Raw genomic sequence first — 17,658 nt, 5'->3', positions numbered from 1 at the left:
TTTTTTTGTCTGTGCTTAGACAAAATTATGAAGTGGTCTTATTTCGTCTCACGTTGTCAGTCACCTAGTGACCTTGTCTTAGATTGGTGTTCTGTGAGTTTATGTTCAACAGAAGAACATGGCCTGAGCACTAGCCAGCTTCCAGATATCAGGGGCTGCTTCCCAATCCATTTTCTCTAACAGCAAGTGAAAAGCCTTAGAATATAAGGAATAAATTTTAGAGGTGGTGGGAGAGGAGGGAGGAGGTATAATATTGGCTATCTCCTCATCTTTAGTAGAAAATAGTTAATAGTACATTATTATTGTATGGGACGTACTTATACTAAAACATTATTCATTGTTTAGCTGAAATTCAAATGTAAGCGAATCTACTGTATTTTTTTTTCTTTTTGCTAAATCTGACAACACTAAAATAAAAACACTGTCAGCTGCATAGGAAATACTTTGAATACTTGGTGCTTTTTCTTCTCGTCCCACTTAGATTTTTATTTGAAATCAGGATAGACTCAGAAAAAAATATGTAATTCGATTTGAGCCATTCCTATATATTCTACATGTACACAGACGCCCACATCTGTGCATATATTGATATTATGTATATGTACGTATGTACATACATACACACACGAGAAACAGTAAGCACCCAATAGTATAGAATATGTAACACACACGCACAGAAGGCACCTGAAACACAAGCAGAATTGACTGTGTTGGTGATACGGCCACTCAGTGAAATGTATCTTGTGGTCTGTCATCCTTCCTTTCGGTCATTTCAAGTACGAGGCTGAGAAAGACACGGTCTCCGATCCAGCTTGGACCTGGCGCGCCTCCTGCGGAACCGGAAGGATGAGCGGAACCGATCGCAGCGGCGGCTTATTTACACGGATGCACACAACCCTTTCACGTCGGCGGGAGGCCACGTAGGCCTGGGGAAGGATTTTGCCGGCGTACCCGGAACGGTTTCCTCAGCTTTGGTTGGGCGGGGGAGGGTTGCGCAGCGGCGCGTTCTGGGAGCCAAAGAGACTGAGATCTTCCCGGGCTCTTGAGAGTGTTACCTCTTTCGCGGCAACAATGGCTCGGGTGTCTCGCTCGCGCAGCCCGGAGTGGGAAGCGTCGCAGTTCGTCGAAGAGCCCCGAGCCCGCGGGGCGGCCGCTCTCGTTCGCACTCTTGCTCTCGGCCCGGGGACCGGAATGGCCTCGGCCATCAGCTGGGTGGCCTCAGCCGAGGCTCCCGAAACCAGCTCTGCGGCCCTGGCTTGCGGTGTCGTTCGCGAGAGCGTCCCTCGGCACCTCGGTGCGCCCCTTCCGCTTCTGCGTCCTCGTCCGCTGAGCGCTGCCACCACTCGCGCCGCTGCGGGAGCGACGAGCCGGGACCCAGCCTCCTGGACCGGGAGGAGGTGAGTGATGCGGCTGCACCTTCGCTCTGAGGAGCCCACCTGCCTTCAGAGTCCGCTTCATCTCTCATCCCGCTTCTGAACTGTCCCAATTAAGCATTTTCTACCTTCTTTGCGCCCATTTCTATCTTTTGCTTCAGTCCACGACAGCTCCTTATTTGCCCTTTTTCTCCCTTAATTCTCACTCATCCTTGGGCCCCTTCATACCGTGCTCTGACCCCTCCACCCCCTTTCACCTCTGGTCTGGCAGAAGGCATGGCCAAGGGTCCCAGACCTATTTACTTTGTGTTATCATTTGTGAGCAAGTTTTTATTCTCCATTAGACTGAGTTCGTGGAAAGGAGTCCGATTTTACTCATCACAGAATTCACAGTGCCTAGCACTTAGTAAGAGCTCAACCGTTGTGTGTTGAATGAATGAACAGATTGGTTTGAGATGATAACAGGATGTGTGAGTGGAAATTCTTTGTAGGGAGTTGGGAAAGGTTGAGATTAAGAGTTTAAACTGGAGAAGAGAAAACCTTCCCCCACGACAGGATTGGATGAACGTAGGAAAAGCGATGTGCGTAACTGCAAATGGGGCTACCTTGAGAAAGGTCTTGTGAAATGGTCTCAATCTTGACCTTGAGGAATGAGGGGAGGGTGAGATCAATTTTCCTCTAATGAAAGTGAGTATTGGAGCGGAAAAATAGTTTAAGAAGGAAAAGTTCTAATTATTGCTGTGTAAGTATTCATACCTCCCAAGTGCCTTGAATGTGTTAAAAATGAGAAATTTACAAACATTACAGGCATTGAGGGGCAGGTTGAAATTACAACAGTTGGGAGATGTCTTGATGATTCTTTTTCTTCCAGCAGTGGGAGGTAATAAAGCATAGTGAGGAGGAAGATAGTGGCTGGATTCAGACTGCCTGAGTTTGAAGCCCTGCTTTGCTACTTAATACCTGTATAACTTTGGGTGTCGAGAGTTTACCTGAGCTACTCTGTGGTATTGCTGCCTCAACATCCATTCTGTTTGCAGGGACTAGCCCCCTCCTGTAAGCACATGCCCTAGATAGCAACCCGTAAAATCACAAGCAAATGTAAGTTCCTGATATGACTTCCCTAACAGCCCCTGTGATCTGCAGTCTCCCCTGCCTCCCAGTGCCGGTATGCTGTATGGCCCCCTTAGAGAAGACCCTCGTGGGGCTTACCAAAACCCCCGCTCTTTTGGTTTAAAATGACCAAAATGGCCCTAGCCTGGGAACCCCAAAGCACTCCACCCACAGACCATAATAAAGGCATGTGCCCCAGGTCCTGTCACTCTCTGCACCCTATCTTGACCTCCCCATGTAACCCCTCGAGGTGTGCTGGATACTTCCTACCCGACCTGTGAGTAATAAACTACTCTATTTCAATTTCTCTTGTGGTCTGTTGTTGAACTTTGGCTCACCATCTGGCACCCTGTGCTCCACTTAACAAATGTTAATTTAAAGAAGTCAAAACATTGGGCAAATTACTTAACCTCTCCAAGGTACATTTCTTCACCTGTAAAAACGGGGATAAAAATAGTGCTGACATTTTTAGGGTTGTTGTAATGATTTAGTGCCTGGAACATAATACACATTATGTTTTAGCTATTAGGGTTTCATACCTGGGAGCAGGAACAGTAAAAATAGTCCTGAGTTATATTGGAGACCTACCTCTCCAAGTTATATGTTTCAGAAAGGTCACCCGCAATCTGTGTCAATCAAAAACCAAACAGGTTATTTTAGAATCCTAACCAAAAGGTGTAAGAACAGCTTGGATGAAATTTGCATTTGTGCATGTAGAACATAATTCATCTTGAGTCCAGATGAAACCAGGTAGCAGCAGGGACTGTTTTAATGGTCTCCTATTCACCCTGTTGGTGAGAGAGGTAATCCCTCCCTAGGGTTATGGGGCAGCTGAACATAGGACACCTGACACTGGACACATAAGATCCACTATGCAGGGATAATCTGGAACTGCACCTGTCCCTTTGATAAAGAGGGTTGTTTGGCTAGGGGACCTTTTCTGCAGGAGCAGAGTGGGAAGGGGAGTTTGCAGTTAGGCCATTGGAGGCCCTACTGGTTTCCCCAGATGTCAAGGCAGTACATAATATTGGGCCTTAATTTTAGGCCCTACACCACAAGGACTGTGTGTCTTTACAGTCTGGCAGGCACCATTGGCCCCTATACTTATATATTCCAAGGGCTGTTATTTGTATGTTTACTTTTAGATTATCTGCTTCTGGAACTGGGCGACCCTCTGAGTCCAAATCTGCATAGTTATAATACCTTTTCCCCTGAATAAAGAAGTAAAAAATAATTTATTTAAGCAATGAGACCAAATATATTTATTTTGTAAGGATTAAAAAAAACCAGAGACATAAGCAGCTAAACTTTGGAGAATTGAGCCTCTGTTAGTTTTCTCCTTTTCTTTTTTTCAGTTTATGAGTAATAGCAAATACTAAACAGAAGAAATGACAGAAGAAGTGACAAACATTATAATAAAACAAAAAAAATTTAATGTCCTCCAAAGAGCAGATAGACAATGTACTCCTTTTCTAAAAAGGAACTAAAGGAAAAACAAAACAAACCCTGAATCTCATTGAATACAACTTTTGTCACATAGAACTTTTCAGAGCTCCCTTTATTTTCTACTTCTTGTAGTGCTTCATTTTTTTTCAAAATTGAAATATTTACTTGACAGAAAATTTTTGAATTTAGTAAAGAAATGGCAATACTGGTACATACATTAATTCAAAATATTTCTACTAAGCACCAAATAGTTCCCAAACTTTTCACCGAGAACCTCTTCACCATTGAAAGAATGCCTAAAATGTAATCAGTTTAGTTAGGTTTTAAATCAAGAAATCTAAAGCTGCCAATCAGTAGTGCTTCATTTTTAAAAATTGTCTTTACTAGTTCCTCGGTTTCTGAAAACTAAAGTTTTAACCAAATTGGAACAGACTTCTTTTTCCTTTCATAAATATGCATAAACAAATGAAGTTATTTCCAAATGTAAAACTGTTTCTGTCACATATTGCAGAAGATGAAATGAGCAATTAGGAGCTCTGTCATGCATGCGGCAGAAGGGATGCGCTTGACAGCCTCCCAGGCTGCATTTCTAGCCTGGCTGTTCAGGCTGTCTGTAGTCTGTACCATTTGATAGTACTATCAGAACATCAGACCCTAAGTGTTAAGTTTACATTTATACCAAGTTTTTATTAATTTAAAGTTTAAAACATAAAGGGAGAATAGAATAACTGGACTTGTTGAATTTGAATATATATAAAATTTATATATATATATATAGAGAGAGAGAGAGAGAATGGAATTCAGCTATTTTAAAATTTTTTTATTTCTATATTTAAATTTATATTTCATAACATTTCTACCTATTGAAATCCATGAGTTCACACCAGTACCTCAAATTCCAATCCATAGCACAGCGTTCATTCTAGCTTTCCCCTTTTTCCTAGAATTCACCTATTGAGTTATAATTTACATGCCTATATCTTCTGGAAAATTAAGTGAGATAGGATTAGAGAATTGGGAGCTCCTGAAGTATGAGGATTTTCTGCCAAGAATCCTTGTTTTAGACTGAATTGTGTGCCCCCCAAATTCATATGTTGAAGCCCTAACCCTTGAAGTGACTGTAATTGGCAATAGGGCTTTTAAGGAGGTAATTAAGGTTAAATAAGCTCATAAGGATGAGGCCCTAATTCAGTAGGACTGGTGTCCTTATAAGAGGAAGAGACACGAGAGATCTCAGTCAATCACTATCTCTCTGTCTCTCTCTCTCCTTCTATCTCCCCCTTATCCTCCTCTCTCCCTCTGCTCTTCCTCTCTCCCTCTCTCCCCACTCCCTCCCTCCCCTGACCTGAGCACAGAGGACACAGAGAAGAGGCCACGTGAGGACACAGCAAGAAGGTGGCCGTCTACAAGCCAGGAAGAGAGGTCTCACCAGAAACCAACACTGATGTCACCTTGATCTTGCATTTCTTTTTTTTTTTTAATTTTATTTTATTTTATTTATTTTTTTAAACAGCAGGTTCTTATAAGCTATCCATTTTATACATATTAGTGTATATATGTCAATCCCAATCTCCCAATTCATCCCACCACCACCACCACCCCCCGCCACTTTCCCCCCTAGGTGTCCACACGTTTGTTCTGTACATCAGTGTCTCAATTTCTGCTCTGCAAACTGGTTCATCTGTACCATTTTTCTAGGTTCCACATATATGCGTTAATATACGATATTTGTTTTTCTCTTTCTGACTTACTTCACTCTGTATGACAGTCTCTAGATCCATCCACGTCTCTACAGATGACTCAATTTCGTTCCTTTTTATGGCTGAGTAATATTCCATTGTATATATGTACCACATCTTCTTTATCCATTCGTCTGTCAATGGGCATTTAGGTTGCTTCCATGTCCTGGCTATTGTAAATACTGCTGCAATGAACATTGGATGCATGTGTCTTTTTGAATTACGGTTTTCTCTGGGTATATGCCCAGTAGTGGGATTGCTGGGTCATATGGTAATTCTATTTTTAGTTTTTTAAGGAACCTCCATACTGTTCTCCATAGTGGCTGTATCAATTTACATTCCCACCAACAGTACAAGAGGGTTCCCTTTTCTCCACACCCTCTCCAACATTTATTGTTTGTAGATTTTTTTATGATGGCCATTCTGACTGGTCTGAGGTGATATCTCATTGTAGTTTTGGTTTGCATTTCTCTGATGATTAGTGATGTTGAGCATCCTTTCATGTGTTTGTTGGCAATCTGTATATCTTCTTTGGAGAAATATCTATTTAGGTCTTCTGCCCATTTTTGGATTGGGTTGTTTGTTTTTTTGATATTGAGTTGCATGAGCTGCTTGTAAATTTTGGAGATTAATCCTTTATCAGTTGCTTCATTGGCAAATATTTTCTCCCATTCTGAGGGTTGTCTTTTCGTCTTGTTTATGGTTTCCTTTGCTGTGCAAAAGCTTTGAAGTTTCATTAGGTCCCATTTGTTTATTTTTGTTTTTATTTGCATTACTCTAGGAGGTGGAACAAAAAAGATCTTGCTGCAATTTATCTCAAAGAGTGTTCTTCCTGTGTTTTCCTCTAAGAGTTTTATAGTGCCCGGTCTTACATTTAGGTCTTTAATCCATTTTGAGTTTATATTTGTGTATGGTGTTAGGGAGTGTTCTAATTTCATTCTTTTACATGTAGCTGTCCAGTTTTCCCACCACCACTTATTGAAGAGACTGTCTTTTCTCCATTGTACATCCCTGCCTCCTTTGTCATAGATTAGTTGACCATAGGTGTGTGGGTTTATCTCTGAGCTTTCTATCCTGTTCCATTGATCTATATTTCTGTTTTTGTGCCAGTACCATATTGTCTTGATTACTGTAGCTTTGTAGAATAGTCTGAAGTCAGGGAGTCTGATTCCTCCAGCTCCGTTTTTTTCCCTCAAGACTGCTTTGGATATTCGGGGTCTTTTGTGTCTCCATACAAATTTTAAGATGATTTGTTCTAGTTCTGTAAAACATGCCATTGGTAATTTGATAGGGATTGCACTGAATCTGTAGATTGCTTTGGGTAGTATAGTCATTTTCACAATGTTGATTCTTCCAATCCAAGAGCATGGTATATCTCTCCATCTGTTAGTATCATCTTTAATTTCTTTCACCAGTGTCTTATAGTTTTCTGCATACAGGTCTTTTGTCTCTCTAGGTAGGTTTATTCCTAGGTATTTTATTCTTTTTGTTGCCATGGTAAATGGGAGTGTTTCCTTAATTTCTCTTTCAGATTTTTCATCATTAATGTATAGGAATGCAAGAGATTTCTGTGCATTAATTTTGTATCCTGCAACTTTACCAAGTTCATTGATTAGCTCTAGCAGTTTTCTGGTGGCATCTTTAGGATTCTCTATGTATAGTATCATGTCATCTGCAAACAGAGACAGCTTTACTTCTTCTTTTCCAATTTGGATTCCTTTTATTTCTTTTTCTTCTCTGATTGCCATGGCTAGGACTTCCAAAACTATGTTGAATGATAGTGGTGAGAGTGGACATCCTTGTCTCGTTCCTGATCTTCGAGGAAATGCTTTCAGTTTTTCACCATTGAGAATGATGTTCGCTGTGGGTTTGTCATATATGGGCTTTATTATGTTGAGGGAGGTTCCCTCTATGCCCACTTTCTGGAGAGTTTTTATCATAAATGGGTGTTGAATTTTGTCAAAAGCTTTTTCTGCATCTATTGAGATGATCACATGGTTTTTCTTCTTCAATTTGTTAATATGGTGTATCACATTGATTTGATTTCTGTATACTGAAGAATCCTTGCATCCCAGGGATACATCCCACTTGATCATGGTGTATGATCCTTTTAATGTGTTGTTGGATTCTGTTTGCTAGTATTTTGTTGAGGATTTTTGCATCTATATTCATGAGTGATATTGGTCTGTAATTTTCTTTTTTTGTAGTATCTTTGTCTGGTTTTGGTATCAGGGTGATGGTGGCCTCATAGAATGAGTTTGGGAGTGTTCCTTCCTCTACAATTTTTTGGAAGAGTTTGAGAAGGATGGATGTTAGCTCTTCTCTAAATGTTTGATAGAATTCACCTGTGAAGCCATCTGGTCCTGGACTTTTGTTTGTTGGAAGTTTTTTTAAAATTAATTTATTTATTTTTATTTTTATTTTTGGCTGCGTTGGGTCTCCATCGCTGCGCGCGGGTCTCCCTTCAGCCGTGGCGAGCAGGGGCCACTCCCCGGCGTGGCGTGCGGGCCTCTCGCCGCGGTGGCCTCTCCCGCTGAGGAGCACGGGCTCCAAGCGCATGGGCCCCAGCAGCCGCAGCTCTTGGGCTCTAGAGCGCAGGCCCAGCAGTTTTGGCGCGCGGGCCCAGCCGCTCCGTGGCATGTGGGATCCTCCCAGACCAGGGCTCGAACCCGTGTCCCCCGCATTGGCAGGCGGACTCCTAATCACTGTACCACCAGGGAAGTCCTGTTGGAAGATCTTTAATCAGTTTCAATTTCATTACTTGTGATTGGTCTGTTCATATTTTCTATTTCTTCCTGGTTCAGTCTTGGAAGGTTATACCTTTCTAAGAATTTGTCCGTTTCTTCCAGGTTGTCCATTTTATTGGCATAGAGTTGCTTGTGATAGTGTCCTAGGATGCTTTATATTTCTGCGGTGTCTGTTGTAACTTCTCCTTTTTCATCTCTAATTTTATTGATCTGAGTCCTCTCCCTCTTTTTCTTGATGAGTCTGGCTAATGGCTTATCAATTTTGTTTATCTTCTCAAAGAACCAGCTTCTAGTTTTATTGATTTATGCTATTGTCTTCTTTGTTTGTATTTCATTTATTTCTGCTCTGATCTTTATGATTTCTTTCCTTCTACTAACTTTGGGTTTTGTTTGTTCTTCTTTCTCTACTTCCTTTAGGTGTAAGGTTAGGTTGTTTATTTGAGCTGTTTGTTGTTTCTTGAGGTAGGATTGTATTGCTGTAAACTTCCCTCTTAGAACTGCTTTTGCTGCGTCCCCTAGGTTTTGGATGGTCGTGTTTTCATTGTCATTTGTCTCTAGGTATTTTTTGATTTCCTCTTTAATTTCTTCAGTGATCTCTTGGTTATTTAGTAACGTATTGTTTAGCCTCCATGTGTTTGTGTTTTTTATGTTTTTTTCCCTGTAATTGATTTCTAATCTCATAGCGTTGTGGTCAGAAAAGGTGCTTGATATGATTTCAGTTTTCTTAAATTTACTGAGGCTTGATTTGTGACCCAAGATGTGATCTATCCTGGAGAATGTTCCATGCGCAGTTGAGAAGAAAGTGTAATCTGCAGTTTTTGGATGGAATGTCCTATAAATATCAGTTAAATCTATCTGGTCTATTGTGTCATTTAAAGCTTGTGTTTCCTTATTAATTTTCTGTTTGGATGATCTGTCCATTGGTGTAAGTGAGGTGTTAAAGTCCCCCATTATTGTTGTGTTACTGTCGATTTCCTCTTTTAGAGCTGTTAGCAGTTGCCTTATGTATTGAGGTGCTCCTATGTTGGGTGCATATATATTTATAATTGTTATATCTTCTTCTTGGATTGATCCCTTGATCATTATGTAGTGTCCTTCCTTGTCTCTTGTAACATTCTTTATTTTAAAGTCTATTTTATCTGATATGAGTATAGCTACTCCAGCTTTCTTTTGATTTCCATGTGCATGGAATATCTTTTTCCATCCCCTCACTCTCAGTCTGTATGTGTCCCTAGGTCTGAAGTGGGTCTCTTGTAGACAGCATATATATGGGTCTTGTTTTTGTATCCATTCAGCGAGCCTGTGTCTTTTGGTTGGAGCATTTAATCCATTCATGTTTAAGGGAATTATCGATATGTATGTTCCTATTACTGTTTTCTTAATTGTTATGGGTTTCTTTTTGTAGGTCCTTTTCTTCTCTTGTGTTTCCCACTTAGAGAAGTTCCTTTAGCATTGCTGTAGAGCTGGTTTGGTGGTGCTGAATTCTCTTAGCTTTTGCTTGTCTGTAAAGCTTTTGATTTCTCCATCGAATCTGAATGAGATCCTTGCCAGGTAGAGTAATCTTGGTTGTAGGTTCTTCCCTTTCATCCCTTTAAGTATATCAGGCCACTCCCTTCTGGCTTGTAGAGTTTCTGCTGAGAAATCAGCTGTTAACCTTATGGGAGTTCCCTTGTATGTTATTTGTCATTTTTCCCTTGCTGCTTTCAATAATTTTTCTTTAAATTTTGCTAATTTGATTACTGTGTGTCTCAGCGTGTTTCTCCTTGGGTTTATCCTGTATGGGACTCTCTGTGCTTCCTGCACTTGGGTGGCTATTTCCTTTCCCATGTTAGGGAAGTTTTTGACTATAATCTCTTCAAATATTTTCTCTGGTCCTTTCTCTCTCTCTTCTTCTTCTGGGACCCCTATAATGTGAATGTTGTTGCGTTTAATGTTGTCCCAGAAGTCTCTTAGACTGTCTTCATTTCTTTTCATTCTTTTTTCTTTATTCTGTTCCGCAGCAGTGAATTCCATGATTCTGTCTTCCACATCACTTATCCATTCTTCTGCCTCAGTTATTCTGCAATTGATTCCTTCTAGGAATTTGTATTTTTCATTTCAGTTATTGTACTGTTCATCTTTGTTTGTTTGTTCTTTAATTCTTCTAGGTCTTTGTTAAACATTTCTTGCATCTTCTCTATCTTTGCCTCCATTCTTTCTCCGAGGTCCTGGATCATCTTCACTCTCATTATTCTGAATTCTTTTTCTGGAAGGCTGTGTATCTCCACTTCATTTAGTTGTTTTTCTGGGGTTTTATCTTGTTCCTTCATCTGGTACATAGCCCTCTGCCTTTTCATCTTGTCTCTCTGTGAACATGGCTTTTGTTCCACAGGCTGCAGGATTGTAGTTCTTCTTGCCTCTGCTGTCTGCCCTCTGGTGGATGAGGCTATCTAAGAGGCTTGTGGAAGTTTCCTGATGGGAGGGACTGGTGGTGGGTAGAGCTGGCTGTTGCTTGGTGGGCAGAGCTCAGTAAAACTTTAACCAGCTTGTCTGCTGATGGGTGGGGCTGGGTTCTCTCCTTGTTGGTTGTTTGGCCTGAGGCGACCCAACACTGGAGCCTACCCAGGCTCTGGTGGGGCTAATGGTGGACTCTGGGAGGGCTCACGCCAAGGAGGACTTCCCAGAACTTCTACTGCCAGTGTCCTTGTCCCTGTGGTGAGCCACAGCTTCCCCCTGCCTCTGCAGGAGACCCTCCAACACTAGCAGGTAGGTCTGGTTCAGTCTCCTATGGGATCACTCCTCCTTCCCCTAGGTCCTGATGTGCACACTACTTTGTGTGTGCCCTCCAAGAGTGGAGTCTCTGTTTCCCCCAGTCCTCTCAAAGTCCTGCAATCAAATCCCGCTAGCCTTCAAAGTCTGATTCTCTAGGAATTCCTCCTCCCGTTGCCGGACCCCAAGGTTGGGAAGCCTGACGTGGGGCTCAGAACCTTCACTCCAGTGGGTGGACTTCTGTGGTATAAGCATTCTCCAGTTTGTGAGTCACCCACCTAGCAGTTATGGGATTTGATTTTATCGTGATTGCGCCCCTCCTACCATCTCATTGTGGTTTCTCCTTTGTTTTTGGATGTGGGGTATCTTTTTTGGTGAGTTCCAGTGTCTTCCTGTCGATGATTGTTCAGCAGTTAGTTGTGATTCCAGTGCTCTCGCAAGAGGGAGTGAGAGCACGTCCTTCTGCTCCGCCATCTTGAACCAATCCTCGATCTTGGATTTCTAACCTCCAGAACGGTGAGAAAATAAATTTCTGTTGTTTAAGCCACCCAGTCTCTGGCATTTTGTTATGGCAGCCCTAGCTGACTAATACAATCCTGAACCACAGTAAGTCTTTTTAAAATGTATTTTAAAATATCTTATAACATTTATTAAATCCAGTGCCTATTTTAAATTTTTTTAATTAAGTGAGGAACTTTAAGTGCATCTCACATATTTCTTCTTTCTTGTGATTTATCCTTTTATATCCCTTAAGTTTTAAAAATATGGAACATACCTAAGAATTAAAACATGTTGCCAGTGGATTTTAGCATGCTAATTGTTCTTTTTAAATTACAATTCATGGGGTGCTAATTTCCTATTCATAGAAGGGTTCAGTGTTAAAACAAATAATGCATTTATGTTATTTTGAATTATTTTTTTTCTTCAACTAACCCAATAACAGATTGCATGCCAGATTTTAGCATTACAAAGGGATTTTTAAAGATGAATATGCTAGTATGGTTTTGTTTAGTTAATTTTCCTATATACAGTACTATCTGAAGGCTTAATACTTCTTCTTTTTCCTTGTTTCTTTTCTCTTTGGTGCTATTCATTAGCTGCTGCTTCCCTCTCCTCTATTTTCGTGTCTACTTTAGGTTGAGTTGAGACAATGTGCTTCACAGATAAACTTCTAATTTGTGACTAATTGATAAAGCATTATTATTAGAAACTTGTACTTACAGATATCCTTATAAGAACCTGAAATCAGAGAATTAGAGTTGGAAGACACCCTAAAAATAATTTTCTAGGCAATACCTAAATTATTCCAGATGTGATGTTGAGAGGAAAAGACTCTGTGATATGGAAATTCCCTTTTTAAGCTATTGTAGAATGTTAATAATACTCATTTTCAGAATTCTCTTACAACAGGATGAAATCTCTATACTGTAGTGTGTTAGGTTCTTGCTCTGGGGAGACAGAACAGTTGCTACTGTACCATATGTCTGTTCCACATGTAGAATGAAATTATGAAGTCTTCCCTCAGCCTTCTTATCTCCAGTTTCTTCCATCTTTCCTTATGGTTCCTATTTCCCTGCATTTGCCCTGTGGTTTCTTCTGAAAATATAAATCCTTCATGCTGCTTTCAGTGTGAATAACATTTTGTTAACTCGAAAGCATTATGCAAATGTAAATGATTATTCTGTTATTATGAAGGTGGTTGGCCGATAAGCTGTAATGTTACAAAAGCAGTCTGGTGCTGGCTTTGAATGGTTCTTGGACAAGCAATTTGTTACTGAAAAATTTTAAGTGTATATTTTTATACTCTGTGGTCCATATTTTATCATTTTTCTGATTCTTACTACAATTTTCTTTAAATTCAGCTCTGATGAACATACACCAGTAGAGGACGAAGAGCCAAAGAAAAGCACCACTTCAGCTTCTACTTCAGAAGGTATTTTTTAAATATAGGACTTTTTTATTGAGAAGTTTAAAAAATACGTTTATAAATAGTTGAACATTAGACTTTACTCAAATCGCCTTTCATCAATTCCTTTTCAGTATTTTTAATACAATAAAATTGATGCTCAGAAATACTTCTTTAGAAGTTAGTTTTTTATTTGTACTTTATGTAGAAAAAAAGAAGAAGAAGATGAAGTCTAGTCATTAGAAAGAAAGACCCAAGAAAAGGAGGAAGAAAAAATCATCTAAAAGAAAACACAAGAAGTATTCTGATGATAGTGACAGTGACTCTGATTCTGAAACAGACTCCAGTGGTAAGAAAGCCAACATCCTTCTGTGAGCCTTGCTTCAAAACTAGTACTTCTTGAAAGCTTATTTTAGAAGAAGGTTCTTAAAAACAATAATAGCCAAGAGTTTTGAACACTCACTGACTTTGTGTTGGGCACCCTGCTAAGTGCTTGATATGCATTATTGCTATTTAATCCACACAGTCACTGAAGGACACATCTTAGAGATGGAGAAATGGAGGCCCAGAGCAGGTTATAAGTACTGCACCCAAGACCACACAGTTGGGATTCAAACCTAAGCCATGTGACTACAGATTGGTTGTGTGTAGCTGTACAAGGCATGTGGCACCGAACCAAGTTGGGGTTAGTCTGTGAGACGTGTGGTGCCAAACCAAGCCACAGGGGGCTGCCTCAGCCCAGTGGAGCGGCGCTTTTGTGAGATTCTCACACTCAGTGGGCGCCTTTGTGCAATTTTCAAAAAGGTGCACCATAGGGGTCTCCCTCAGGCCAGCAGCTGATTTAGGTGTCACACTTCCTGTGGGGCGGCACATCACAGAAAAGCCACCTTTTTGCGCCCTCTCCTGGCTGATGACTGACAGAGGGTGCCTCCTCTGGGGACACGTTACACTAAGGCACCCCTTCCTCTGATGTCACCTGGGTTTCCTGGCCCTCACTGTCACCTTTCTTCCTCACTGCTGGAAGGCTGAGCTTTCTTGAAGCGCAAATCTGAGCATGGCGGTCCCTACTTAAAATCCTTCCGCAGTTCTCCATGGCCTTCAGGGTAAAGTCAGATCCCGATTGATCTCTCGCATCACACGTACCCTGTGGCTCTCCTGCAGCGTCCTCTTTGGCCTAAGAATGACTTTCCATCTCCTTGATACTGCACGTCCTTTCTCTTGACTCTGTCGCTTGATGCAGAGAGTCCATCTGCCTACAATGCTGGTCTCTCCCTGCACGCGGCTTGGCTTACTCATTGCTATGATGAGCATGCATTACTTTTGTAATGAAACTGATTTTAAAAAGAACTAGCTTAAGAGTCACCTTTTCCTGGTCAACCGTTCCTCAGCCACCCTCCCCAAATCAGCCTGATTTTGAGACTCCTCTGTATGCCCAGAGCACCCCATGCTTCCCTCTCACTCAGATTCTACTTGCCTCTTTCCCTGTGTCTTCTCCACTAGAATGAGCTCCTGGAAAGCAAACCCCCAAACACACACATCATGAAAATACTCAAACACTGAGAAAAGTAAAGGGAGTAGTATTATTAATGCCATGTACAGTACTTGTCACTCAGGTTTAACATTTGTTAGCATTTTGACATACTTGCTTCAGATAGGGATTTTTTTGTTGAGATAGTCAAGGTAAAATACACTAAATATTTCTGTATGCAACGCTTTAAAAAAGGACATTTTCCTACTTAACTACAATACCATTATCTCACCCAGTAAGTTAATAATTCCCTATATCATCTAATACCTAGTGTGACTTTAATTTCTATGCTTCCAGTGCCTAGCACGGTTCGTGACATAAGCGTTTGAATGAGTGAATTTCTCTGATATAACAAATGGGACAGCAAAAGCATATTTATCTGGTCAAAGGTATTAACATGGGGACTTCCCTGGTGGCACAGTGGTTAGGAGTCTGCCTGCCAATGCAGGGGACTTGGGTTCAAGCCCTGGTCCAGGAAGATCCCATATGCCACAGAGCAACTAAGCCCATGTGCCACAACTACTGGGCCTGTGCTCTAGAGCCTGCGAGCCACAACTACTGAGCCCACGTGCCACAACTATGGAAGCCTGTGCGCCTAGAGCCTGTGCTCTGCAACAAGAGAAGCCACCGCAATGAGAAGCCTGTGTGCCACAACGAAGAGTAGCCCCTGCACGTCGCAACTAGAAAAAGCCTGCATGCAGCAACGAAGACTGAACACAGCCATAAATAAATAAATAAATAATAAATAAATTTATAAAAAGGTATTAATGTTTAGAGGTAAACTTTTTTTTTCAATTTTAATGTGTTTTAATTTTCAGATGAAGATACAAAGGAAAGCAAAAAAAAAAGCCCAGCAAAAGAAAAAGAAGAAACACAGATGATCAGGTTTTTTTCTTTAATTTTTATTATGGAAAAGGTCAAATATATATACAAGTATAGAGAATAGTGTAATGATCTCCCATGTACATATCACCAACTTGAACAGTTATCAACTTGTGGGAAGTTGCCACCACCTCCCAATTATTTTGAAACAAATCCCAGATATCATTTCATTTATAAACAATTCAGCATGTTTCTCTAAAAGAGAGACATTCTTTCTTTTTTAAACATAACCACATTACCATTGCTATGCCTAAAAATTTAACAGTAATTCCTCAGTTCTTATCACACTTCATTTTTATTTTGTTTTCTAGCCTGGCAGTTTCACATGAGGAAGACAGTATGAAGAAAGCCAAGGTCTGACCGCTTCTTTTCAGTGATCCATTAATCTGGAATATTAATCAGGGCCTCCCTCTTGCTTCGAGCAGCAGTAAACCAAAATGTTCCCTTTTAGTGTTTAATCGTCAGATCTAGGGTCCTTTCAAGGACACTGAATGAGACAAAATACATTTGAAGGCATAATTGTCACTTCTGAGCCGGGGAAGACACAACAATATGGCTCCTGTGGTGGGGGGAGGGGTGAAAAGGGAGAAGAGCCTCTTTCTGGCCTCGATGGAGGCTCCTCTTGTGTTCCCTTTGAAGCAGCAGTTCCTTTGGGCCAGAATGGTTTGTTCCCCTATATCCTTCACAAAAAGGGAGGGTAGTGAACAGAATCTGGAGCATCTAGAACAAAACTAGGTGAATATTTGTATGCTACCTTCCCATAAAGCCCTATGAATAGTAATTTCTTAGGAAGGTTCCTTTAGAGTCCAGGCTTGTGCCTGAGCTCCTCATCATGAATGGAGCTCGGCCCCATTTTGCAGCACACTGTTCTCTCACTAGCGACTTTTCCCACCTCATCTTACATGTGTATGTATCTGAGAAGTGCAGGGTCTAGTGATAGTGCTTAGGGACGTCACCTCATGAAAAGAGACCTTCTTGACATTCCTTAGCAATTCTTATCCATATAATACTAACCCCATTTGGCACATAAAAACAAGTATACAAGAGAATCACATCTTTACTGAAAATACAAAAAATATGCCCTATTAAAAACACAGTGCACTGTTTTCATTTATTCAATTCATTTATCAGGCATTTGGTGAACTGCTCTTGAGGTGCTATGAAAAATTTCAATCTGGCAAAAAAATACTTTGGAAAAACTCACAGAAAACATGCCTTACAAGCTAGGGACTAGAAAATGAATGCTGATGACAGGGACCCATGCCAGGCCAAGCAAAGCTAAGCCAAAGGAAGGCACAGGTGGAGGAGGCAAAGGCAGACAAGGCAAGGATGGCATGGGTGGCCCAGGTATTTGGGGCTGCAGTGGCACCAGAGGAACCCAACTCCAGTTGGGCTCCAGAATAAATATGGCATTATAGGGTCCATCCAGGATTATGATGACAGGGTGACCCATGGCCATGGGGGATGTATTTCTGAGAATTAAACCCCTCTGATACCTCCAACACTTGGCCCTCCCATTCTTAAACCAAAACTTCAATCAGAGGGAAAAAAGGGATTGGTTTAGTATATTGAACAGTTAATGTCTTAATAGAAAAACACAACGTGCAAATCTATATGCTATTGATGAAATGGAAGAAACTATTTCATTATTGCTCAAATATCTTAGGAAAGTTAATACTGCACCCCTCCCTTCAGCCCACCCTTAGTGATCGTAGGCTATACGTGCCAAGCTCTGGTCTAGGCTTATTGCTTTGTTCCTGTCCTCCCACTTTTAGTATTCTTTAACTATTTTCCATGTCCTACACACAAACCAGCTAGTGAATTGCACTGTGTCCTTGCTGTTAATGCTTTGCCTGGTAACAGGGTAAAGACATGTTAGTGTTCTGACAGCAGTCCAGCTGCTCTGCCCCTCCTCACTAGGGACAGTGTCACCCTGGTGATGGGGGGAGCTGAGCATGGTAAAAACTCAACCCCTTTCAAAGTCATACTGAGGGAAGCAGCCCCTATTTTAAAACCCCATCTTCAGTCTGAAGTAAATAATAGGAAGGAACATGTTGGATTTTTAGACAGAAGGCTTCCTTCAAGGATGACTAAGGGGTCATTCACCCTCTGAAACATCTTGAGAGTTAGAAAGGTGGTCTGGCAAGGGGGCCCAGGGGGGTTGTGACTTGTCTTACTG

At 41.1% G+C, this 17,658-nt stretch overlaps 1 protein-coding gene across 5 annotated transcripts in view; it reads left to right on the top strand.

Moving 5' to 3' along the window:
- The first annotated feature begins 1,070 nt into the window (after window positions 1-1,070).
- The window catches only part of LOC309620706 (uncharacterized protein), a 28,903-nt gene continuing 12,315 nt past the window's right edge, over window positions 1,071-17,658 (top strand). For 2 of the 5 annotated variants that reach the window (XM_082377572.1, XM_082377573.1), the window contains exons 1-4: window positions 1,071-1,397; window positions 13,026-13,096; window positions 15,416-15,482; window positions 15,791-15,833. In XM_082377572.1, coding sequence (XP_082233698.1) covers window positions 1,072-1,397; window positions 13,026-13,096; window positions 15,416-15,482; window positions 15,791-15,833 — 507 coding nt within the window. In that variant the 5' untranslated portion in view covers window position 1,071. Of the gene's footprint in view, window positions 1,398-9,934; window positions 11,680-13,025; window positions 13,097-13,277; window positions 13,419-15,415; window positions 15,483-15,790; window positions 16,586-17,658 lie in introns of those variants that run through there. The other 3 variants (XR_014239595.1, XR_014239596.1, XR_014239597.1) reach the window with 3 other exon arrangements.

The sequence above is a fragment of the Balaenoptera borealis genome, assembly GCF_965194805.1.
Source record: "Balaenoptera borealis genome assembly, chromosome: X".
NCBI classification, from domain to species: Eukaryota; Metazoa; Chordata; class Mammalia; order Artiodactyla; family Balaenopteridae; genus Balaenoptera; species Balaenoptera borealis.
The sequence above is the reverse complement of the archived record's forward strand: the minus strand, read 5'-3'. Positions and strand labels throughout refer to the sequence as shown.